This window comes from Podarcis vaucheri, assembly GCF_965113315.1.
Source record: "Podarcis vaucheri genome assembly, chromosome: 3".
NCBI classification, from domain to species: domain Eukaryota; kingdom Metazoa; phylum Chordata; class Lepidosauria; order Squamata; family Lacertidae; genus Podarcis; species Podarcis vaucheri.
This window is the reverse complement of record NC_138761.1, coordinates 35547436-35574091: the sequence shown is the minus strand read 5'-3', so window position 1 is coordinate 35574091 and position 26656 is coordinate 35547436. Positions and strand designations below refer to the sequence as shown.

The window sequence follows — 26656 nt, the reverse complement described above, 5'->3', positions numbered from 1 at the left end:
TCTCTCCCTCTCTCTCTCTCTCTCTCTCTCGGGGTGAGGGGGATGTTTGCATTGTCCACAACAGCCATACTTTGTCATGTACTGGGTCTTTGGTAGGAATATATGGTGGCTGCTGCAATAAATGAATAAATACTAGAGAATATTATGGGAAAATAAAGTGGCCTTCTTTTTCTAGCAGGCTGAGAAAGAAAAATATCCGATGTTTTCCTCAGAAAAATGTATTCTCTTCAGCTCTACTCAAAATAAACCACATAAAAATTGGATGAACATTTGGAAGTGTTCATAAATCCATTCTTCTTCAGTCTAGAATGATGTAGAACAAATACTGCATCTTGGTTCTACTCTCACAATCAGTACTGGACAGCATAATAATGGATCTTAAAACCACACAGATAAACGCACCAGCAACGTGTTATAACTAACCTTTGTAATTTATAATAACACTTGTTAAAATAATAAAAGGGATAGATTTCCCAACGTATGTAATGAATGTTTACAGAAATATTCTGTATGAAATCTCCAGGGGCAAATAAAAAACCATTTTATTTTATTTTGGATTGGCATCAGTCTGCAATAGCTACCATTTTCTGATTCCATAGAAAATATGGCATTAAAATAATTTCCCCAAACTACTAATTGCAAGTACAAAAGATGGTTATATGTTATATAAGAGGTCGCTAATCTGGGTTAAGTGATCTCAACTTTATGTCTTGTTTGAGATTAATTTATATTCAAGAGTTCTGAGAAGCAGCAGATTATGCAGCAGAATTCCCAGTCCACTCGTTAAAAAATAATTAATTGGTGCGGGGGGTGGGGAGAATAGATGATGGGTGAACTGGTCAAACAGTTGTACCTTTTCTACTTCTTAACCACCATTTCAACATAAATGTTTTAAGGGGTAAATAGCTCACTTTTAATAAATGTCATGAACATTTGTGATCTGGTCAAGGTAATACAGGCCCTCTGGTTCAGCAGGGAAATAAAGTGACAGCTGTGGGCTCTAAGCTAACACCCATAACTCCTGAGCTATTCTTCTTTGCTAATGATAATGGCTGTGATCCAAAGAAGTTATATGAATGTACAGGGGAGAACCATATGGGCAGCCGGAGCTTTGTGTGATAAATTGTCACTGCAGCAGTTCCCAGGCTGAAGAGACAAGCTGCTGCTTTTTAAACTATACAACTGCTTGTTTCTCTGGCGGGAGATGCTGGTGCGGCAAATGCGTCAAACAATGCTCTAGCCCATTGGGTGCTGCTTCTTTGGCTCAGAACCAAATGGCTTTTGCCAACCATCTTTGTTATGCCTGGCAAGGCGCTTGGAGTGAGTTAGTGGACGTTCCTTACCTGCGGCTCCTGGTTTCCCACTGAGCCCTGGAACAGATGTGTCATTCTCCAGTTTTTCTTGGTGAAATGTATATGCTTTGTCCCTGTAGGCCTTGCCACCACCTCCTGCTGCAACAATCAAGGGGACTGGCTTTCCATTTTCCATCTTGACAGGTGGAATCGAGAAACAAAGCTGGATTTTAGATGTGTCAGACATGTAAATAACAAGTTCGTTGCACTAAGCCAGCAACCCCCAGGCTTGTGGAGTAGCCCAGATTACTGCTGCATTATTTATCTGCCTGCATCCCAAAGATTAATTGTGACCATTAGGTTTCTCATGTACTGTAGGAGTAAAGAGCATTTGGCAATGGCATGCACACAGGGATGCCAACAGCACTGGGAATATACCACATTTTTTGTAGTAGAACACAGCGGACCTTCTATGAAGGGTTCTGTCACAATACGCTGCTATCACTTGTTAAACTGTGTGATCTGGCATGTACAGCATGGAGTTTTAAAAATAAATAAATCTCTTTTTAATTCCAATAAAAGTCCCTAGACATCTTTCAAGTGGACATAGCCTTCAGAAGGACAAGCAGACAAAAGGTTCAGAAGAGGGCAGCAGACATGAACATGTCTGCTGCCCTCTTCTGAACCTTTTCCAACTCTACAATATCCCTTTTTGAGGTGTCATGACCAGAACTATACAGAGTTTTCCAAATGCGGTCACAGCAGAAATTTCCATTCTTGATTAACCACAGCTTGTTGTTTCAGTTGACCTTGAGAAACTTTTTAATAATCTTAGCTGTGGTTTGTTTGAAACAGGGCAACTTCAGATACCGGTTTATGAAAACTCTGGGCTTTTTCAACCAATCACAGCTAGGATTAACTAAAGTTTGTATTTTGGAAGTCACACTAAACGGGGGTTAATAGAGAATGAAAATGAAAGCTTCCAATCTTATTGCAGCCACATTGGAAGGCAAGGGGAGAAGGAGATGATACACGAACTCAAAGGTCACTGGTTTAGCACAATATTTAATCTGCCCCACAAACATAAGCATATGTGTTATTTTCACACTAGCCAGCTCCTTTACCCAACTGTGAATTCCTGAAGCTTAGGAAAAGGTTGTAATAGTGGCAGAGAACACACTCTGCAGGTAGGGCTAGAAAAAGACTCTGCTTGGGACCCTGGGGAGCCACCACCAGTTAGGATAGTGAAGCAATGAGCTAGACAGACCATTCGTATTTTCGATGTTTCTGTGGTCTGACTGTCACAAAAAGTGAGTTGGTGTGATGTCATCAAACAGATATGAGATAATTAAACAGCAACCTATATAAGCGCATGTGTTGCAATTACCAGGCTCATTTGAGGACAGGGGAGATCATACTTTCCCTAGTTCAGGCTGAAAAGGACCAAAAGGAAGGAAGCATAAGTAAACCGAGTGCCTCAAGCTGAAAGGACAAAGCTTAATATTTGTATGGATGGTGGATATTTGCGTACCTTAAATATATAAGTTGCTCCTCCACCTCCACCACCACCTCCAGCCCATTCATAGACACTCTTATTTACTCTAATTTCATCTTCAACGACATTATTCTCTCCAATGCAGACCTTCTGTATAACTTGGTTGGTCAGAGTCTGTAAATAAAAATGTCCAGAATTATACTCTTCCCGTGGACCTGACATAAGACTTCACCTATCAAAAGCACCTAATCAAAAGCACCAATATAAAAACGAGATAAAAAAGATGGATTGTAGATTAGTATACTATGCAGTCACAGCAGCAAGGGTAATATTAGCCCAGAAGTGGAAACAGCAGGAAATACCAACGGTGGAGGAGTGGAGATCAAAGTTGCTAGACTACGCGGAGTTGGATAAATTGACAGGAAAAGTCAGGTATATTAGAGACCAAAAGTTCATCAAGGATTGGGGAAAGTATGTAGACTATCTGGAATATATTAGTGAGGGACAAACAACGCTAATGGGATTCAGAGACGCACTGTGAAAGATTAAGAGTTATTGTGCAAAGAAAATAGGAGACAGAGAAATGTATAATGACAATATAAGCTAGGAAATGCATAACTTTAATTATTACTACGAATGATTTACGGACAAGCTGAAGGAAGTCTTGTAAGGGATGGTTATGTAAATTGTTGATGTAAAAACTACAATTTTATGTATTCTTTCTTTTTCTTTTCTTTGCTATTCTTTTCTTTGTGCGCTATTCTCTTTCGTTTATTTGTGTGCTAGCTTTCTTTTATTTTCTCATGGAACAAATCAATAAAAAAAAATGGGGGGAAAAATCAAAAGCACCAATAATCAATGCCTCTACTGACTCTTACCCTTATTTAATATTCACAAAGCAATGGGCATCAGAGCAGATGTAAGTGTGGCCATGTCAACATAAGGGTTAGCCTACGCATGGCAGCAGAATGAGGGGGTAATGCAGAGGAAGAGCCCTGTGGTGGTAAAGTGGGCTGTATCATTCCAGACTGTACATGGGGAGGATCCCATTACTGAATGCTCTCCTACACAGAAAACACACATAGAATGGGATGGGAAGAGAACCTTTCTCCTGATGTGCTAGATAATGCTACTGTTTTACTTGTAGGATGTTGGTTACATGAGAGAGGAGTGAAAACTGACAACTCCACTTGCTGATTAAAGTGGAACAGTCCACTCTAGCTCATTGGGACTCTGTCACTTCATTCTGCTCCATGTGTAGATCAGGTCCTGGTCAATTGGCAAGGAACTGATAATGAGGCTAAAGATTCTGTGAAGAAGAACCTATTCTCTTGCCTATCTTAATTTGCTGCTTAATGCAATCATAAAAAAGGGTTAGGCAGCCCCATAAAGTGATAGCATTTTTTTTTTATCTGCAAAGAGATTATCGGAAAAGAACCCTTTCTTCCTGCCAATAATTAGGACATTTGGCCTTCATGTATATTTCAAGGGATTCTTCAATGAAGATTAATGATTGGAACCACCTGACAAGCAGGAAGAAGCAAAGGCACTCAATTTGGAGAAAAGGTCAGTGGTAGAATGAAGAATACAGAGTCTGCTCCCAGCCAACCTAGAAGATCTTCCTACAGTGTGTTTCAGCTCAGCTTCAGAAATATGTAATGGGATGGACAGACCCACTAAAGTGTCGTCCATCCAAGTTCTGCACAGGGATGGAACTAAGCCCCCCTCATTTTGTTTAAAATCTGAACAAAAACACAAAAGCAAAAAACCAACCAACATTAGAATAAAATAAAAGCGCTTAAGATGCGCGTAAGGGCTGCCTTAATTTGGTAAGTTGGTAACATTTTTTTCCTTCCTTCAAAGAAGCTCAGTTATCTAGGTGTCCACAGCCTGGAAAGGCTAGTGTGTGAGAGGCTTTGAATAGAGAAGATCAAAGGGAGTGCCAGGACCTGATGTGGATTCATGATCTGATCTAGGTCATGATCCACCAAGATTGAATCAGGTAAGTCTGCTTTGGAATTCGACTTCTGTACATTCCTCCTCCATCAACTAGGTGCAACAGAAATTGCACTGCCCTGTGTGCTTGGCTGCAACAGCAAGCAGCATCTGCTCCCCTGTACTAAGTACAGAACAAAGAATTGGATAAATGCACATAAATGCTAAATCTGAATTATGCTGCCCTAGGTCCTGTAGGCTGCCAGAGAAGACGCAAAGGGAGGAAAAGGAAAGGCTCTGAGATACATTGCAGAAGGTGTTGACTCCACTTGCTCCAGAGACTACTCAGATGCTGACATAAAATGAGGTTGCTTCAGAAGACAAGAGTTGCATTGCTGTATTACTTACTTATTTATTGCATTTATAACCCACAATGTCTCCAAGGAGTCTGGTGGGTTTACATGGTTGACTCCCTTTCTATTTTTTTCTCACAGCATGCCTGTGAGGTAGGTTAGCTTGAGAAACAGCAGCCCAAGGTCACCCAGTGAGCTGAATGGGAAGTCGAACCAGTTCTCCCCCACTGATGGTTCAATACTTTAGTCACTGTGCTATGCTGGATTAGACCAAAGGTCAATGCAGTCCTTCAGTCTGGTGCTAAATAGTGGCCAGCCATTGGAGATGGAACTTTTAGTTTAATATTAGCTCAAATGCAATGTTTTTCAATAGGCCACTTCAGACATTCATCAAGGTCTGCTGTACACATGGATATCTTATGATTTCTCAGCAGTTGTCTGCGGTATACTACACTTGATGGTTGGCAACTGAGTGTGTAAACCAACTCCACTGAAAACCATTTTATGTGAAACGTGGAAAGATGTTGAATTTCTTGCTATGGCTTTGTATCTGTTTTGGCACCCCACTGATGCTGTAATTTCCAAGCGATATGCATGCAGGCCAAGGCTTGGCCCTCCTCCCCATGTTGTTCAGATCAATTTGACCTACAATATTGAAATATGAGGGAAGGTGGCCTTGGGCCCTCTCATGATTTATAGGCCAAAGCTCAGCCAAGGAACATGAAAAACAACATAGGCCTAGAAAGAAACTATCTTTACAAAATTGCACATGCTGATGATTAACCAAATACAGCCCTGCTTTGAGGTGCTTCACCTTCATACGGAAATACTTTGCGAGGGAAACAGAAGCTGATCTACAGCAACTTAATCTTAAATTTATGCCTCTAAAGTTAAGCTTGTTGATCAATAGCAGGCTCTCAGAGCTGGTCCACAGAAGGCTGTGGGTGCTATAAAAATCCCAACACCTGCTAACTCTAATTCACAGTTGGAGAAGGGATGGTTAATCAAATGACTTAGTGCAATGACCCAGAGAAACCAATAGATCACAATTGGATTTTTTTTAAAAAAAGAAAGAAAGACGACTTCATGGCAAAGACATAACTGATTACAATCCAATCAAGTTAAAGCCACTTCCACAAGTCAATGCAATCTCTTTGCCTCGATGAAAGAATTACATTAGCACTCAATAAATCTTTGCTAAGATTACAGTGCCCTGTAATTTAATGACTTCGTATATTATCGTGTGCTGCAATGCTCAGATTATGGATACAAAATAGGAGACTGAATCTAGATAGACCACAATCCAAAAAATATTAACCTCTTGCATTTATGTGCATGGTGAGCATGGATGTGAAAGGGGATGTACTATCCCCACCTAAGGATTTTTCTCTGGTATTGCTCGGACCTTTGTAATGGAGTCCCCCACTTTCTTTCTTCATCCTGTAATAACAGCATAAGAATCTGGTGTCCAGACCTAGTCATCTGAAATATACTCAAGCAAAGAACCCTGCTGAATACTTAATGCTCAGTGGAAACAGCACTGTGCAGTTCCAGAAAGAATCACTTGTCTTGGAGTTTTCATGTAAGGGACACAAGCTAAGCTAAAAAAAAATGTATTAGGAAAAAAAGGAACACACAACCTGAATTCATCCCCCCCCCCAAACTCAGTAACATGAGAACTTAATTCAATGGTCTTGCGATCCCTTTCTTCCATTCCATTAATGTTCACTGAGTGTTATGACACAGAGAAGTGGAAACCACTGAAAGTAGCTCCCAGATTATTAAAATTCCTCTTCACAGAGATGCTACCACCTTCTAAAATTTCACCTCTGTGTTAGGTTCCCATGTACCATGTAGGAACACTCACCTCACGATGTAACATCATCACATTGTGTATTTCTCTACCTCTGGCAGTAGCAGCCAATAATACCCGGGGGGGGGGACCCAGGAAGTGATGATGCCACACTGGTGGTTGAATGTTTTTACATGTAGCTCAGTGTTAGACCATGTGTTTTGCATACAAAAGGTCCCAAACTGAGCTAGATGAACCAATGGCCAGTCTTGGTATTAAGCAACTTCTTATGGTCCTAACTCCATCTAGGGATGCCATTTTGGTCCTGCCTCTGACTACTGTTCTGCATGTAGATGTGTCATTCCAGTCTCATTGCCAGGGCCATCTTGAATTTAAATTTATTTTGTTTAAGATGCACAGCCTTCTCTCATTTAAGCAGTGATCCCTGCTTAAAACTTTTGTTTTTCAGCTTCCTCTGCTTCAGTTGAAAGCCTCCAATTGATTAAGGAATCTTTAGTTGATTAACCATCTGCTTCTCACTGATTAATTTATAACATGTACATAAAAACAGCAAATTTCCCAAAATTCCCCTAGTGGTCTATCTAAATCTGAGCCTACATCTCTCCACTAGGGATGGGGGGGGGGAGAAATTTAATTCAGTTTGCATTTAAAGGTAGGCAAACCAAAGAAATTCACGTTTTCTGAAACAATACGAGAACGGGAACAAGCTGTCCTTCAAAATGTGCACTTATCCGAAATGTGTGATGCAGTTTCCAACTGGTGTTTACAAAGGCAGGTGTTTATATTAGAGGAAAGGCTGCATAAAAATGTATATAGATATGAAAACAACATAAAAAATGCAATATATTAGGGAAAATTGCTTGCAAAAATGTGTAATTAGCCAAAACTGCATACAAACATGTGCTTATTAGGAGAAATTTGCACTGAAATACTGATGAATTATCAGCATTTAAAATAAAATATAAATCTATATTGCAAATTGCTGTAGAAATGTGGAAAACTGAATTTGAGGTAGGAAAAATGAGAAACTGAGAGAACTGAAATTGATGGATCTGTCCATTCCTAATCCACTCTTAATAAATGTGTGCCTTAACTCTCAAGGCCCAGATATTTCAATCCAAACAGAGTGTTTCAATGTGTTCATGGATGGGGGTGGGGGGGATGGCCTTCATCAGGATGGATGATAACTTACACTAGGGCAGGCATCTTCTCCTTGTTGTCCCACCAAAATATACAAGTTATCGTTCTTCTGGAGTTTAAATATTCCAACCACAGAAACGCCATGTGACCTCATGATACTGTTCTTCCCTTTGCCACCAGATGCCCCATAGCCTGAGACTCTGCAAGTAAAAGAAGAGAAGGAATAAGCCAAGGAGTGCCAATGGAATAAAATCTGCACATCACGTACCATTGGTATCATTTATTCTGAGCACAGAATAACCTGGGCTTCCCCTGGGGCAGAAGTAGGATTTTTCAGATTTTTCCTTCCCCCAACTTTCCTTTTTTAACTTAGTCGTTCATCTTGGCTCTGCTGCAGTGAGGATACCTAGACTCTATGCTCTTTCCAAAACAGACAGATACAAGCAAAGGCTTGGCTGTCAGACTGAATACAGAGCTCCAAGAAGAACACAAAGCAGAGGGGATTCTTGGACTCTGACCCAATGATGTTCGTGTCACTTTCTGCGACCCAAGCAATCATTCTTCCATAAGGCAGGAATGGACGCAAGAGAGAAAGCGATGGCCACAGGATAGGGTCCCCTGAACAGATGCTACGAGGAACAGGAATCATTGAGCTGATTTTCAGCAGGAAGCTATAATGGCTAATGAGGTGCACTATTGAGCAAGGCAAGCTGGCAGGGCTAATTGGCTGCAATTAGGAGCCATATTTTTCTGTGTATGAGTAGATTTTGCATATAAGCAATAAAGCCGGGAACCCAGAGAGACATGGTTAGTGCCTCATTCACCAGCTGTGAAGGATGAGGAGCGGCAAACCCTGGGTCACGGTTACTCCAGATTTGTCAAAGCCAATGGCTACAAAGAGGTTATTGGCCCGGCCATTGATAATAGGCTGCAAATTTGCAGAGCTCCTATGAATGTCAATGACCATCTTGTCAGAATGAGTAAAAGTTGCTAAAGTAATAGAAATGCATGAAAGATCACCAGAGTCAGAAATAGGGACTCACTTTTGCAAAACAGACATCCACTTCTCTATTATTGTTGCTATGCTTAACACTGAACCTGGCTATAAAAAGCAGGGAGAAATTTTCAAACATATTGTGTTATTAGGAGTGTTGAAGGTTGGGGGGAGAAATCAAAGTGAAGCCTGCTGATTCTTTTTCAAACTTCTGTTAATAGCAAAAGAGAGTTCCTTTTGTTTAAAACAGAACACCATTGCATTTGCAGAAGGCTGAGGATCTGAGGCGAGTATGTAGGTAAGTGAGTTTATTTTCTTTCTTTTTTTAAAAGTTTTTTATTGATACATACAACAAGAAAAAAGGGGGAAAAAACCAAAGTGAAAGTGAATTTCTTACATGACATTTGTACTTGCTCCAATACGCAAATACAAAATACACGCATAACGGGTCAGTTATGAAGTGCTCACACATATTCCTTAGAAACATACGGACGGGACAAACATAGGGAGGAACAGATTGTTTCTCCCATGTAGTTTGGCAGAACGAAACCACACAGAATAATTGACAGGATAAGAATGCATTTTTGTTTTCTGGAAATGGAAGCAGAATTAAACATTTTCTAAGAAGGAACCTTTTAAAGGAGCTATTGTGTTTTTAGCAGCAGGAGCAGGAGCACTGCTTGCATGTATGTAGATTCTGTCTCTCTTTCTCTCTCTCTCCTCCTCTGGGATACAACTGAGGGGAGAAAATGGTTTTGCACACTGAAGCTAAAAGGCAAGAGATGATGTGCAACGATTCACTTGGACCTGAAGATGCACAACTTCCACTTGCCCTTTTTTTGCAATTGCTGCTGTCTTCTCCTCTCCCTCACCAGCCTCCAGCCAGTTAAGACAAGTAAACCTTTGGAACCAAAGAGAACTTTGGCCCCACTTCACAGTAGATGAGGGAGAAAGCTGCAATCCTAAACCTACTCACATGAAAACAGTGGGACTTTTGAGTGGACATGCCTACGATTGCACTATACAGCAATGGAATGGGGGCCGCTGTTTTAAAATACTTGCTGTTCCAGTTTCTGGGTCTGCTGGCAACAGTGCACAGGACTAGACACTGCGACCAGACACTTTCACTAGGCCTAAGTCAGGACAGGGCAATTTTACTGCAACAGTAGAAGCAGCTTAGCACCCTACACCAGAGCTTCAACTCCAGAGTGGTCTTACTGCTCTGACAAAAAGGAGAAACCTCATCAGGTCTCAGTACTGTACAAGGGGCAAGTGGTGGTCATGGGCTGGCAAAATAGGGTATGTAGTAAGGATTTTTTAAGGGTTTTGGAAGCATGGCAGGCAGAATGACACGAGGGTAGCAACAATCAATGGTCAAATTGGCCTAGGCCCCTGTGGATGCCAACCATTTTAAGCAGTAGGCATTTCTGGAATTTTGAGAACATGCTATGAGTGCCAGTCAAAACAATGGCTGCCATATCCACAACAAACAGCAACACACAATGGCCCAGACAGACTAAGATCTTTTGTGGACATGCTAAGAGGTACTGATGGCACCCACAGGCACTCAGCTAGAGACCCCCGCAGGGAAACCCCTTTGCAATACTGAAATAAGGCATTCATAGTGGCTGCTTTCAGAACAGGGATGTCAACTCAAATTATTGTGCCTGCCTGATGTCCCAAGTAAGCTTGTGTTACTGGAACTGCGCAACGGGTTGTTATGTCTTGCTGGCGCTGAGGATCTTGTGAATGACCCACCACAACTTTTAAATGACTGGCACTAATTATTCAAACATGGACATACAATGCGCAACATCCCATAAAAATCAGTCAGTATATCAATGGCCTGCAACTTTTGATCTGCTTGCGAATGTATCATAGAACAAAGTCAGCCCAGGGTTGCTGGTGAATTTTGCTTCTTCCCCAGGCATTAACATTAAAGAAATGAGACTTCTGTGCATATAATTTACTGCTCCTCTATTTTGCTTCAGGGTTATATTTTAGATGCTTACATACTATATGCCAGTCTTGAAAAATTCTTCTCACCCGTTCCCCCACAGGCAAGTCATTCTTTTCTGGATGGCTGAGTGAAACATCATTAGTTTTTTCATTATCATCAATCGCCCTGAAAATGGGTAGGCGAGCAGATTTGGAACCTCTCTTAGTCCATTTTCCTAGACTCTTGCTCTTTGTTATTTTGTATGGCTGTAATACTGAGTCAAGGAGGGTGGTTCAGAACCCAACATTTCTTTTTATTATTATTAAAAATGTTATTAGCTTTCAGTTACAAAAATCCAATATATACCACATTGTACCAATACCACATTACCCCACACATTACTCATTAACATCAAAAAATAACCAAACACACACACATTTTTACCTCCCCCCCCCCCGCCCAAATCCCCGGACTTCCCTCCACCCCCTCTTCTGGTTCTTTAAATAAACCAAATCACCTTACATTCCAGATCCCTTTACCCAATTTTCCAACTACTAAACAATTAAACTTGTCGACCCCTCCACACAAACCAAAACAGAAAAAGCACACAAAGGCAACACAAGCTCTCAATCATACCTCAGATATTTTAAGCCATCACTATGGTTTTTCAGCAAGGACTGAAAACACTCAAAGGGTTTCAATTTAAAATGTATGGAATTCAGTGCCTGGGCTTCTCAGTGGCAGTGGAGAAAGTTATTGTTTCAACAGGGATATTTGTGTGAATGGTTATTGGCTGATTAACATCCTATATCCTTTTAAATGTCATTGTGGGTGGGCTGGGTTTATTGGGTTTATTTTTGTTCTTGTTTTCATTATTTATTTTGTGTTTCTATATCGTATTTTTATGCTGTGAACTGCCCTGAGATTTTGAAGAGTGGTACACAAATTTAATACAAAATAAATAAATAAAATAAGGTACAAATCATTCAGGTACAAAATGTTATCGGTAACATACCCATTTCATTTAACATAATCATGTGGATTCTGATTAAAATTAAGATTCTCAGGCGGTAATGCCTTGACTAAATTCTGGTTTCATAACATGTGATATGATCATGTGATTGGTTTTTGGAGTCCAAAATTCAGCACTGTTTTGTGCTTCAGATATATCAGAAAATTCTGTCTCAAAGTAATAACATATTAGGTACTAAAGTTGGCATATAAGAGGGGAAGAGGAGCGATGGGGAGCTTGTAGGTTTAAGGCTTATTAAGTTGGAATTGTTACATCTGAACAAGGTATTAGTGATCCTTTTGAACTACTTTGGGTAAGATTTCTATTTCTGAATGAATCCTACCAGCATTTTAAAGTTTCTCAACTTGACCAAATTCTTTGTCTTTTTGGTACCTATCAATTCGGGATATGCTTGTGTGTGCAAAATGTGTCCCAAAGTGACTTACAGCAAAACCAACCAACCAACCAACCAAACAAACATTAAAACCCTATATAAAATGACAATACAGCATACTTAAACATGTTCATCCATGAACATATAGAAAAAGAGAAATCCAACCCATCCCACTAAAAATGAGAGGTGACCCCCCCTTAAAAACATAACTCACTACCCTCTAAATTACATCCCAGTTAAACATCTATCATTGTGGTTTTAAATTGCCTCCAAACATCTTGAAAATATTTGACCTTCCTGGTTCTCCCTTTCAACTTCCTTTTAAAAACTTCATTCGTTTTTCTCTCTTTTAAAATCAATTGCAGCCATGCTGACCTGTCTTGGCAACTTTCTAATTACATATATATTGAATTTGATGGTACTGTGGTCATTCCATCTCAAGCCTTATGATTGTCAGGGGAGGCCCTGCTGGTGGTGCTAATACTGGGTGCTGTGTGGTTGGCATTGACCCATGACATGGCCTTCTTGGTGGTTGTTCCCCATCTATGGACTCCCCTCCCTGGTGAGGTGCACCTGTCTCTTTCATTACAGTCGTACCTTGGATTTCAAATGCCTTGGCTCCCGAACAAATCAGATCCCAAACGATCGAAACCCAGAAGTTAGTGTTCCGGTTTTCAAACTATTTTTGGAAGCCGAATGTCCGACGGGGCTTCCATGGCTTCCGATTGGCTGCAGGAGATTCCTGCAGCTAATCAGAAGCCACACTTTGGTTTCTGAACATTTTGGAAGTCAAACGGACTTCTGGAATGGATTCTGTTCAACTTCCAAGGTATGACTGTATTTACGTCCAGGAGGAACTTACAAATTTGACTGCTTAAATATACTCATCCTGACATACTTGCCATTATTAGGTATGAGGGTATGGAGAAATTTTTAGATGTTTTTGATTTCTTTTCTAAAAACAGTTTTTAAATTTCTAAATGTGTTTTTTATTTTGTTTTCAATTGCCTTGTTTTACCACTTTGGTGTTTGCTGTCCCGGGCAACTTTGAGAAAGGGAGGAATAGAAATTGAATAAACACACATATGCATCTCACTCCAGAGCCTGGGCACCACTCAATATTATTCTCTCCTTTGTTCATTTTTATGACCAAGTATTCTGATGGACAATCATTTGGTACATCTAGGAATATTCCAGGCAATCTTTATTGAATTCCTTGAGCAACTGCATGCCCTCAAGCCAGTCACTGCAGCAGGCACAATATGGTATAGATTGCAGATGTGTGCCTCTTTAAAACTTGGCAAACTCTAGCTCCAGTCCTTGGTGATAATGGGAAGGCAGTTTAGACACACTCCTTGACGCTCTCTTCATTACTACTTTTCATGCTCAAGAGATGAGCCCTGGCTTGGATAATAGGTTTCAGAGAAAAGGCTTGGAAAGTCCTCTGGAACTAATGAAAATAATAGAACTCTTACCTGTAAGTATTGGTTGCAGGCACTCTCCACACTTGTACACCTGGAAAATTATCCTCCGTCCCTACCACTACACTGAGATTGGAGTTCCTATAGGCATCATTGCACTGGGTCTGGGTGGGCCCTTGAGGTCCATTAGCACCACAAGTATTGAAGAGCCAATGATCTGAAAGAGACATGGAAATATACACTGAGTAGCAAATACAATCTTCTCTGACTGTTGGTTCCTTTGCCTCACATTAACGGCAGTGAAGTGGAGAATCTGCCACGGTGAGGAAATACACCACGACCCTCTTTTCCAGTTCAATCCAGATCTGGATCCATAATTCTGAATCTTGTACTCTCATGGCCATGAACAGTGTACTGGACTCTGTGCAATGTACTCACAAGGCTTACACCCACACCCACACACCAAAATACCAATAAAGATGGATATAGAAACAGACACAGCTGTAAATCAAATGCAAACCTAAGCTTAAAAACCAGGGCCAAAATTGGGGGCAGAAGGAATAAGGGAAAGTAACACTGCCTATGTAATAATGGCTAAGACACAGACAGCAAACTTTTTTTTTTTTTTTTTGGTAAAAGGATGGGGCTGGGATTGAATTGGAAAAGATGGGAAACAAACAGGTATAAGCCCAGATAGGGAACTGAACAAATGCTACCAAACTATTTCAGAGAGACGGTATTTACAAAAGTGTAGGGGAAGTGTGAGCTTGCTGCATCTTGAAACTTTGCCTTCACTCTTCCTCAACACTGTGTTTGAGAGTATTGAATGAAATTCTACAACTCTACAATGAGCCAATTCCTGTCTTTGCCTAACCCTGGTGTTCTCCTTAAATGGTGTTGTAATTAATTGAAACATCTTGGAGACTGTCTTTGCGGCTTTAGAGAGGCTGGTGTTTTGTTTCTGTTTTTAGTTCTGGATCGGCACAAATCAGCACAAATTGATTTGAAACCGCCCCCCCCCCCGCTCTGTAGCAATTTGTAGCTGCCACAACCTAATCCAGATCTGGCACAAATCGGCTACACAGCCCTAATTATTAGCTACTATTTGTAGAGATGAAGAGAGTGGATGCAATTAAACCTAATGACAATTGAGATTTATTAGCTGTTATTGCTTTTAGCTCTGCTTGGGCTTATGTTTTTCAGTGCAATCCAATGCATATTTATTTAAAACTAACGCATGCTGCATACAATGGGGCTTACTCCCTGGAAAGTACGGTAAGTGTGCACAGGTTTGCAGTCTTCACTTGTTCTTATTCTGGGTATTTTTATGCTGTTTTAATTGCTTCTGAAATGCTCCTTGTGGGCTTTTATAGCAGAAAGACAGAGTGTAAAATGCCTTCATTCCCTTAAATTGCAATCAAATAATGTCTACTCAGAAGAAAATCCCTTTGAGGACCATGGGACTTATTCCTAGGTAATGAGCAAAGGGTTACAATCTTATGCTAATATAACATGTTAATGGCAAACATTCCACCATGTGCATGTACAGCATAATCATATATAAATATCTGCATTCAATAGAAATAAACATTCAATCGGTCTACTTCCAAGTAGAAGTCAGAAAGGTGGGCAAGCCAAAGTGTTACCAACCAGAACAGTTATTATTATTAAAAACTCTTTCTCAATGGAACACATGAAAAATTCTAACATTTATAGAAATCTTTATATGGCATAATAGCTTTGCCAGATTTTTTTCTGAAACACCTTTCTTCAAATAATGGAAAAGGCTAACATTAATATAAATCACTAGTGTTCATAAATCATGAAATGAGTATTATCACTCAGTAGAAGCTTAGCCTTAATAGATATTGGCTGTGACCCAAGCAAAGACATGAAGGTAGCATTATGTTGCAACCTTGCTAAAAGGATGCAGGCCTGAGTCTGATCATTGTCTTAGAACCACATGTATGTCATATTGGATGAAAGCAGCATATAAACATAATAATTTGAGTTTTTTTATTATTTTGAGAAAGACTTTGTAGACAGTGAACCACGTCTGTTCTGCAAGACAGTTGGTTTTGATGTGAAACCCTGGAGCAAAGGCAGACAGAATCTCCTGATTCTGCCCTAGGTGGACCAACATGTTCCAGCATATGCCTGCTAAACTTTTGTGCCTCTCTTTGGGAATTTGTTTTGTATTCTGGAATCTATAGTTCCACTAAATATTCTGGAATCTAATGGGGTGGTTGCAATTTAGGTGGTCCTTGGGCAAACCTATCCATAAATGCTCAGAGGCCTTCTGCAGTGGCTTGGCGTGATGACATTGTTGGTAAGGTACGGTGTGTCACAAAAGTACCTGAAACAGCAACTGACCCTTGGAGTCCCTTTCAACTCTACAATTCTATTATTCTATATTTCCAGCCTCTGTATAGACCTGTAAGCTCACTTAAATCATTTGGGGAAATTCCACTCCAGGCACCGCACCCTACAAAATATTATAGTGGGGTGGCATTTTCTGCTGTTTCCTCTGTACTGCCGAGCGCTCTTTGCTTTGCCATATGTGAAGCTGCAACCTTCAGCTGTCTTACTGAAGACTTATACTTTTTCTCAGGCCTTCCCTGATACATAAGACTGGACATCGTTTTACATGTCTGAATCTTCTGAATATGCTTTATTAGCTTTTGTAAATATTGTTATTTTCCTGGTTTTAGGTTATATTTTCATTTTAACTTTATATTGGGGGTTTTTTAGATTGTACACTGCATAAAGATTTTTTTTTTTTTGAATATTGAGTGGCATACAAAAAATGCTTTTAAATAAATAACATTCATACAGTACAGTTCCTGTTAAGTCCAATCTGCTCTGGCGTGGTTTTGCCAGCAGCAGAACCACAGGCTCAACAACCTCTCTCCCCTGAATACAGCTCGGCATTCCACAACACAGTGACCATTGGAGACCTAGAGCAGGAATGGCTAACCTTTGACCCTCCAGAAGTTGCTGGGCCACATCTCCCATCCCTCTTGGCTACTGGCCATGCTAACTGGAGCTGGAGGGAGTTGAAGTCCAGCAATGGCAGGAGGGTGATGGGTTAGCCTCCCCTACCCTAGGGGCAATTAGTAATGCCACAGAGTAGCTGATCTTGTTTTAGTAATTCATCTCTAAAGTAGGTGCTAGGACTCAAGGGAACAAGTTATCCCTTTGTTCTGATGTTAGCCAGGTAGCTCATAACGCCAAGCCATAAAGGATGTAATCCCCATCTATAATATAAATGGCAGATTCACATTAACTTTAGTGGGATGTCAAAGGTGCTCACATAGTTCCTATTTTCACAATGCCTTGAGGAAAAGAAGTGTGAAACCATACATGAGAATCTACAGAATTTCAAACTGATGGTGTAAAAGTTTCTAAATAGAGTACTGCATAGGCTTCCAACATAAACCATTCCTGAGCCATTTTGATCGTTCTGAAAATGATGGATCTCGCACAGAAATTGATGTTCATCAGCTTAATTGCTAATAAGAAAACAGAGGGCCATCTTGCCGGCAGTCTTGGTGTCTTAACACTTTGTGATCCCAGTAGGCCTGGGCCAGATGCAACGGAGCATATGTTGAATAAAATGAGCAGGCAAAAACCTTATACCAGGAATAATAAGACACACTTCTGATATCTCTGGTGAAAAATTAAATGTACTCCTGCAGGTGGGAGCAGGCGACCTTGAAAGAAGTAAAAAGAAAGAGAGAGAGAGAAAGAGAGGGGGGGGGAGAGGGAGGGAGGGAAGAGAAAAAAACACCACATAGCAATGGAGAAGATTAAAACAGGAAAAACGAAGGCATGAAGAAAAATCCCCATATCTGGTTGAAAAATAATGGCAATTTAGTAGTTGTTTCATATACCAAGTATACCAAACTATTTTCTATATCAAGAGCCCATCCTTCATGTTGATTTCATTTCTGGCATTGATGAAAACCGTCTCTGGACAAAGGAGGCATAAAGTGCATTTGGGTGCACATTAATGAGATAATAGGTGCACAGTGCCCTCCATATTCATGAACTTGTATTGATCAAGAGGCACATGACCTTCAGACTGAGAAAGCTTAAGCTTCTTTCCAGCCAAGGTTATGAAGGTGAAAATTACAAGGAACCTGACAATCTTTGACCTCTTTGGAGGATGATGGAGGGACCAGCAACAGCAGCCCTATCCCTCTACCCACCCAGATTGAATAAGAGGTGGGCTGCTTCTATTTGAGTGTTGGGTCTGGCGTATGACCAGGTCCTGGTGTCAGAGCATTATCCCTTTGTACCATTGCTGGAACAGTACCTCCTTATCTAATTAGCTGCTGCAGTATTTCTTACCCCTTTGACTTGCCATTGTGTAACAGCCTATGTTGTTGTTTTTTCCTTCTGAAGATGTCACTTAAGTAATGTAATATGAGAAAAATGCCCATTCTTCTTGACTCTGTTTTTACCTCCCCGCCACCTCCTGCCAAAAGGCAGATGATATTCAACGTTTAACAAGCTAAACATCATGAATATAATAGAGAAGCGGGAGGAGATGGCAGGATCACACATATACTTAAGAACAGGCTGGCATACTTGAAAAGGGGTAAAGAGAGGAAGAAAATAGTGTTTTGGGTAACTGCACTTTTAGAAAAAGGCAGCAAAGTTCAGATTGCCAAAATTAATCTAGGTGTAACAAAGAATTCACTTCTGTTTTTCCAGATGCATCAGGTTTCGATGGCGTATTTTATATAATCTCTCTCTAATATATATTTGTGTATGACTGTCATCATGCTGCAGTTTGTGTGGCAGCCTATAGGTGGCCATGCCAACTGCAGCATAGCAATGGACCAGCAGGCAGCCAAGTGAGCAAGTGACAGGGGTGGAGGGCAGCCCAGGTGAGCTGTTGAGGAAGGAGAAAAGTTTAAGTGATGGTGGAAGATGCTTTGCACAACGATTTAGCAAATGGGTCTCTGAATCACAGCCTCCTCCCATCAAATGTTGCTGGAGGAGCATTTAAAGCAAGGTGGGAAGCACTTCAGAAAATGGTCTGGCAAAGTGCTCTCTGAAGCATCTCCCACCCTCCTCTAAAAGGGTTTGGGCTGGGCCAGCTAGGTGAGTGAGTGAGTGGGTGGGTAAGGTGTCAAGAGTAGGGGGGGTTGGCGAGATGAAAAGAGAGCGGGTTGGCCAGGTGTGGGAGAAGGGGGCTTGCAAAGGAGTGCAGATTTGGCAGGAAGGCACATTGGTGAGAGAAGAGAGCAGGGGTGGCATATATTTTTACATTCATAGCCCCTGCCAAGGAGTCAAAGGTGACATACTTGGTTCGTCCTCCCTCTCCATTTGATCCCCACAAAAACGCAGTGAAGTAACTTATTCTGAGAGACCGGCGGCCCCAACGTCACCCAGTGAGCTTCATAGCTTCAGTATGGGGAGGAGTTTGATCCCTAGTCTCCCAAGTCCTAAATCAACACGGTAGGCAGTACACTATATATGTAGGGCAGGGATGGCCAACAGGTAGATCACAATCTACTGGTAGATATTGGGACCCCTCCCACCCACCCCTAGAGACAACTTTGATCTCCCAAAAAAAGGTTTGGTCAACCCAGTGGGTAATCACCACCAGTCTTTTTAATAGTGGGAGTAGATCACAGTCGCTTGGAACAAGCCTGATATAGTGTATAACCCTCATAAGGTACATAGTTGTTGACATTCAAGTCCTGTTCATTTCAACCCAACTAAACTGTGCGACAAAGTAAATGTGATGTTAATGATTTGGCAGTGCTATTGCAGTCTGTGAAAAAGAAGCTAGTCAAAAGAAGAAGAAAGAAGAAGCAGCTAGCTGAGAAAGAAGATGCATTACAATGTGAGCGGTACAGGCTAATCCTAGTAACAGTAGCTTGAGCCAAGAAAGGGGAGCAGTGAAAACAATTCAAAATGTTGTTAATGTGAACCATTTGCAGGGTGTGGTAACGTCACTTAGTAAAGAATTGCAAGTGGGGGGAGCTTAATTACCTTATCCAGTCAGAGTTATATCCAAAGGGTATCTTGTGGTGACTGTTGTGGGTGGGTTAAAATGTCTGCCTTGTTACATCCCTGCATCGGAGCAAACATGGTTAGGATTGCGCTGCCATATCAAAAGTGGCAACGAGAACTCTAGAATCTGAAGTTAAGAATGTAAAAAAAGTCTGCTGGCCTGTCTAGTCCAGCATCCTGTTCTCACAGTGGCTGAACAGTTGCCTCTGGAAAACCACCAAGGAGGATTCGAACCCAGGAGCACTCTCCCCTCCTGTGGTTTCCAGAAACTGGTATTATGAAGGATTGCAGCCTCTTAACTGTGGAGGCAGAGCATAGCTATCCTGACCAGCAGTCATCAATAGCCCTCAACTCTATGAAATAAAATAATGATTTTTTAAAAAAATATTTGGATGTGATTCATACATAAGGATGAAAGAATCTGGAAGCCAGTGTGCTGTGGTGGTTACAGCATCATACCAGGAGAAGGGAGGCCTGGGTTCAAATCCCCACTTAGGTGTGAAGCTCACTCAAGCGATTTTGGGCTCAGCCTAACCGGTTTCACAGGATTGCTGTGAGAACACAAGGTGGGAGAAATAACCATGTAATAAACATTTTCCCTTCCCTTCCATGGCTTCACTCTGTCCCTTTGTTCTACTTCTCCTAGATCCTGGTTAAGCTAAAATAATTTTTAAACTAAATTTCAGAATGGAAGCATATGTTATTTTCTATCACTTCCACTTTCTTCAGTTCATTTGCATCTTCATTGATACCAACGACCATTAAAAAAGCTACCTTCGTGTGTGTGTGTGTGTGTGTGTGTGTGTGTGTGTGATTGCATCTAGATTCCTTGTGGGTATGTTACTGGTGGTATTTTAATGATGTGCAAATTCAAATCCTGCACATTGCTAAAAGTCCTGCACACTGATAAACTCTAGGCGAACGCACAAAATAGCAATCTTAATACAATCATGATATGCTTGATCACACTGAAACAGGTACAAGCACTGCCAAAACAAAACAAAAGCAATTTGTACATGTAGCTTTGTTTATGTAGAAAAGTGTGTGTGTGTGTGGAGATGCAAATGAAGGGACTGACGGAGGTGGCAAACTGCATCCAAAATTCAGCAATATAAAATGGAAGGAGAAAGGATTCTGTACGCTGTGTTTTCACTTTAGAAGCGAAATCAGGGTAACTCACAACACCTAGAATGGGGAATAACTTCCAGGAAGGTGATTAGGGGTACATAGAAGTACCCCTAATCAGAAAGGGAATTAGGAATAAACATTGGAGCCAAGAGCTGGCCTTTGGGGTAGGTATTATTCTCCACTCCAATTTTCCATCCCCTTAGTTTATTACACCACTAAATGTATATGAAGATGCCATTTATATAGTCTGAATCTGAATATAAATATGAAAGAAGTGAGTCACAGACTGATCTAATTCCCTTACCCACCCTGGGTAATTTCCATGAAACTCACATTGATCTAAAATCTGTATGTAACATTTGCCCGAAGCCTTAAGAATATCAAAACAGGTATTCAAAGCTCTTTTAAACACTGACTACATTGCCTCAGAGGAGGTCATTTCCATAAAGAAACCGAATGTTTCTCCTTTGTATATTATTGATTCCCCCTCCCCTCTCCTCCCTCCATGGACCGAGGAAAAGAAATCTTCCGGGTGTCACACATATGCCATTAAAACGTCATACAGATTGGTTTCTACAGGTTGCCACATGTTATGGTAGTTTTGAGTAATTCAATTTGGAGCACAGCTTTTGATCTCCACAGATGAAAGTAGCGGCGCTGAAATGGAACCCCTTTAACTAGCTCGAGAGACTGCAGTGTAGCATTTTCCATCTGCAAACAACCGTAATGCTGTTGTGCATTGTACTGGCAAATGCATGGCTCTCTCTTTGTTCTGCAGTGCAGAACACAGAGATACAACGTTGGTTGGATAATCTTATTACCCAGAGCACGCCGCATGCTGCAAGCCCCAGTCTTGGTTTTTTTAACAAAGTTGCTGAACAAAATCTCAGTTGCTCAAATTTTCAAAAGCAGCAAACTATTCTCTGAACTACTGGCATCATGGCTGAACTCTGAAAAATCAGGGTACAGACTGGGCCAGAGTTAGACCAGAAGGCAACCTCAGGCAAGGCACATCTTCAGCTTCCCTACCATTGTTTCCAACTTCTAAATACCTTGTTTTTATTGCACTTGCATTGCATTTTATGACTTTGAATTGTACACAGTAGAGATGGGCAAATATACCAATTTTGGTTTCTCTCAGTTTCCCTTTTTCCAGAAGGTTCAGTTCTCCACATTTTCACATCGTTTTGTGTGTGCCTTTTTGAAGTGCACGTGAAGATATTTCAGCATGATTTTCTCCCAATATACAACTTTTGTGTGAAATTCCACTTAAAATACACATCTTTGCAAAGCAATTTCCCCTAATATAATGCATTTTTAATGTTATTTGCACTATTGAAATGCATTCATATACACACATTACACGATCATGTGCATTACTGTGCACACCACTGCTAAATTTGGAGAAGTCCACGTTCTGTACTATGTGTTTTTGTTTCGGAAACTGAAAATTAGGTAAGTTCACATTTAATTGTGAACTGATCCCAATATCTCCCCTGCCCCATAGTCTACTTCAAACTGTAGGTGAAGATTCACAAGAATGAGTGCTCTGCAGGAGTCAGAGCATTATATATTGGTTAGCTAATTTGATAGTAAATAATGTACTGACTGAGAATTGTAAAATAACTAAAGGAACGGGACAAGGCTGCCCGTTGTCAGCCTTGTTGTTTATATTAGTTTTAGAAGTATTGGTGCAAAGAATAAGATGTAATCAAGAAATTAAAGGTATAAGAGTGGGACAGACACAATATAAACTGAAAACATTCACAGATGACATGGTGATATCTGTAGAACCAACAGAGTCAATCTCAAAAGTATTACAAGAGATAATTTTTTGGGGAGATGTAGCAGGTCTTAAGATTAATAAAGATAAAACCAAACTCTTGGTAAAAATATGAATGATGAGAGTAAAAATTAATTACAAGATGTGTCAGGTCTAAAGACTGAAAGGAAGGTCAAGTATCTAGGTGTATGGTTAACAGCAAATAATATAAATCTATATAAAGATAATTATTTAAAAACCTGTGGAGATATTAAAATAAATCTGCAAATTTGGAGTAGAATGAAACTTTCACAGTTAGGCAGAGTGTTTACTATAAAAATGAATATTGCCAAGAATGTTATTGTTGTTTCAATCAGTTCCGTTGATTGGCAAGACAGATTGTTTCAATGTATGGCAAAAATATATTTCTAAATATATCTGGCAAGGAAAAAACCTGAGAATAAAATGTAAAATATTGATAGACGCAAAAGAGAAAGGAGGTTTCTCCCTGCCAGATATGAGATTATATTACGAAGCATTTTGTTTTTGTTGATTGAAGGAATGGATGACACAGGAGAATCCAGGTATCTTAGATTTAGAAGGTCATGATAATATTTTGGGTTGCCACGCCTATCTGGGGTAGAAAAGGTGAAAGTAAAGGAAGGTTTTACAAATCATATAATCAGGAAAAATTGTATAGAATATGGGAGAAATATAAAAACTTATTGGAGACAAAAACTTTGGCTCTCACCGTTGGAAGCCAAAGCATTAAAGAAAAGGAATAAGATAGAAGTTTGGGCAACTTATAGAACTTTACTAAAGCAAGAGCAAGGTAAGTTTAAATTGAAAGAATTTAAGGATTTATAAGGAAAGTTAACAACATGGATACAATATCATCAACTGAATGAAGCATTTAAGAAAGATAAGAAACTAGGGTTTGGGGAACAAATATCAGAAATGGAGAGATCTGTTGGAATGTAATGTTAAAGTGCTGTCTAAAATGTATAAGATATTATTAGACTGTCAAACAAAGGATGAGCAAGTAAAATCTTCAGTGATACATTGGGCAATAGAGATTGGTTAAGAAAGATATGGAAGCATGGGAAAGATCGTGGAATACAGATATAAAATTTACAGCATGTTATGCTTTAAGAGAAACTATGTGAAAATGTTATATAGATGGTATCTAACACCGAGTAAACTAGCAAAAATGTATAAATCAAAATTGAATAAGTGTTGGAAATGCAAAGAGAAAGAAGGTACTTTCTATCATATGTGGTGGTCTTATAGTAAGATTAAAGCTTACTGGGAAATGATATACAATGAATTGAAAAAGATATTTAAAATAACATTTGTAAAAAAAACCAGAAGCTTTCCTTCTGGGAATTTTAGGGGTATACCTAAATAGTATAGAAATTAATTCATGCATGTGACTACAGCAGCAAGAATATTATTGGCTCAAAAATGGACAGACGAAGTCCCGACAAAAGAAGACTGGATACAAAAACTCATGGATTATGCAGAAATCATGAAACTTAACAGAAAAATAAGAAATCAAGGCAACAAACTTTTTATAAAAGAATAGAAATGGTTTATTGAATATGTACAAATAAATCGTAAACAGATAAGGACATTAGCAGGATTATTGTAACAACCTGTAGTTTCTTAAGAGTAAATAATTAAGTAGATGAATAAAAGAATAAGTTAAATAAATTCAGAATACGCAGGAAATGATAAGTATAAATTTAAGGAACTGCAGAAAGAGGAGGAAGGAAGTCAAGTTTTGAAATGTTAAAATGATTGTAAAAATATTGAAATGTATATAACTGAAAATTACAAAAAAAGAGCATCTGAGTAGTAACAAGTGACCCCCTGCTTCAGTACCGGGTTTACGTATAAGCTAAACAAGCTATCGCTTAGGGCCCCACTCTCTTGGGCCCCCCAAAAAATTTAAAGGAAAAAACACCTGGGTGTACATTTCCAAAATATAAGATAAAAAACAAATAAAATAAAACCTACATACAGCAACAGTGGCAAATGGCTTTAGATACCTATTAGGTCCATAAATTACCATATAGCATATATTCAACACAAAAAACAGTGACAATTTGTTGTTGACAAAGGACAGCGGGACATATAAAGGGCCCCATTACCTTCAGTAACTTAGGGCCTCATCAAACCTAAATCTGGCCCTACCCTGCTTCTTAGCTTCCCTGCTTTCTGCAGTGGTGTCTTTGTTCTCATTCAGCCTGCCCCCCTTGCCAGCACATCTCATTTTGTCCCTAAGTTTTAGTCCCAGCCAAACTGATATTTTGCTTCCCTCAGAGGAGACTATGCCAAACATTCTAAGCTCCCTGATTCAGTCTCTCACAATTAAGCATGTTTATGGTCATTCTGTAAACATCCCAACAGCTCAGCTGATAAAATCCAAAAGCTGTGTTGCCTCCATTACAAAAAAAGAAAAGAATGCCTAAATGATTTATAGTATATATAACAGAATGCCTGCATCTGGTTTGCAGAATTTGCTCTCCTCATTTCAGAGGCTGGAATAAAGAATTCATAAGACCCTGAACATAGTGACTCGCACATCCCTACGCGGCGAGGAACATTGTCAGTGTGAGTCATTCTGAAGCTGAACTTTTCTGCTCTTGTATAGCCAAAGTTCAGTCTGTAGGTCTTCCATAGCCACCGTAAAGAATAGCCTATGCAACTGTGAGCATCTCAGAGGTAATTTTAGAAAACTCAGTCAGGTCTGCAGAGAGGAAAGGCACACATATTCTGCTGGAATGGAAAGCAATTTTGCAGTTCACAAATGCGAGCAAGCAAGTGTAAGGAGAATGGCAACAAGCATGTTAGCTGTGCCTCACAGGTCTAAGTGCATTAACATAAGTAGTTCTGAGCCAATGCTTAATTAAGCAGATTTGCTCAAGAAAAGCTTTTATTAAGATTGGAGAAGATAAAAGCATCACAACCTTACATGCACCATAAAAGTAGCCGTAACTGGCATAAAACATTCTCTCCACACACCGAGCAATGCATAATATAACTTTGGAACTCCCCCCCCCCAAAGAAGTAGCTGTAATAGTTGTTGGTTTTTTTGTGGGGGGAGGGGACATGCAAGAGTATTGTGGCACTTTAAGGACAGATTTATTATGCCATAAGCTCTCGTGGACTAGAGCCATGGTCATCAGATGCATGAAGCGTGATCCTCAATCGGCAGGTATCCATCCCATCTCATCCTTCCATCACTTTTGCACTGATCTTGGATGATCCAATGCCTATCCGTCTGGAAACAGAATGGGGCCACCCAAAAATAAGGTAGTGATATTGACATACTTTGGAGACTCCCTGGATATGCAGAAGTATATTAAATCAAAAGAAATAAGCAACAAGAATATGTGCTCAGGGAACTTTCAGGATCTGTTTGGCATACTGAGAAGAAGTAAGCCATGGGATGTTGAGAGTTCCTGGTTAAAAGAAAAAGGAAAGGGGGAAATTGGCTTGCTTGAGTCCCTAGCAGCTTAAAGGGGAAATATGAGGTTGATGCAACAAGGCTATAAAATAACAGTCAGCCCATCCCCACATACAGAGAAGTATCTGGAGTGAGGAAAAGGGCATCTTCCCCATTTCCCACTCTTCAGAAACTTCTGCCCCCTATCTAGTAATGTTACCAGAGTTGAGGATGCATCATTCTAACAAGTTCGTGAATATTAGAAATTACTGAATGCTAGAAACTACCAAATGCTTGGAGTCTTCTCCTGGGATAGAAGTTGTTAAGCATGACAAAGGTGTCAATGGCCCATCAAAGAAAGATGCTTGGGTCTGTGAAATGGAGGGTAATGTGGGTATGATACACACAGGAAAAATGTTGTCCTTTGCACCATCTTTTCAGTGTTTTTGCCTGGCTAGAATGTATCCTCAAATTCTGATAAGGACTCTTATCTACCT

The 26656-nt window shown here is 40.1% G+C and overlaps 1 protein-coding gene across 1 annotated transcript in view; it reads right to left on the bottom strand.

The window, feature by feature from the left end:
* Window positions 1–26656, bottom strand: part of ALK (ALK receptor tyrosine kinase) — a 411412-nt gene that overhangs the window by 46578 nt on the left and 338178 nt on the right. Inside the window, exons 11-14 of the mRNA XM_082214794.1 lie at window positions 13843–14005; window positions 8081–8228; window positions 2824–2961; window positions 1344–1488 (exon numbers count right to left, since the gene is read on the bottom strand). Of these exons, the coding sequence (XP_082070920.1) occupies window positions 1344–1488; window positions 2824–2961; window positions 8081–8228; window positions 13843–14005 (594 nt within the window). The remainder of the gene's footprint in view (window positions 1–1343; window positions 1489–2823; window positions 2962–8080; window positions 8229–13842; window positions 14006–26656) is intronic.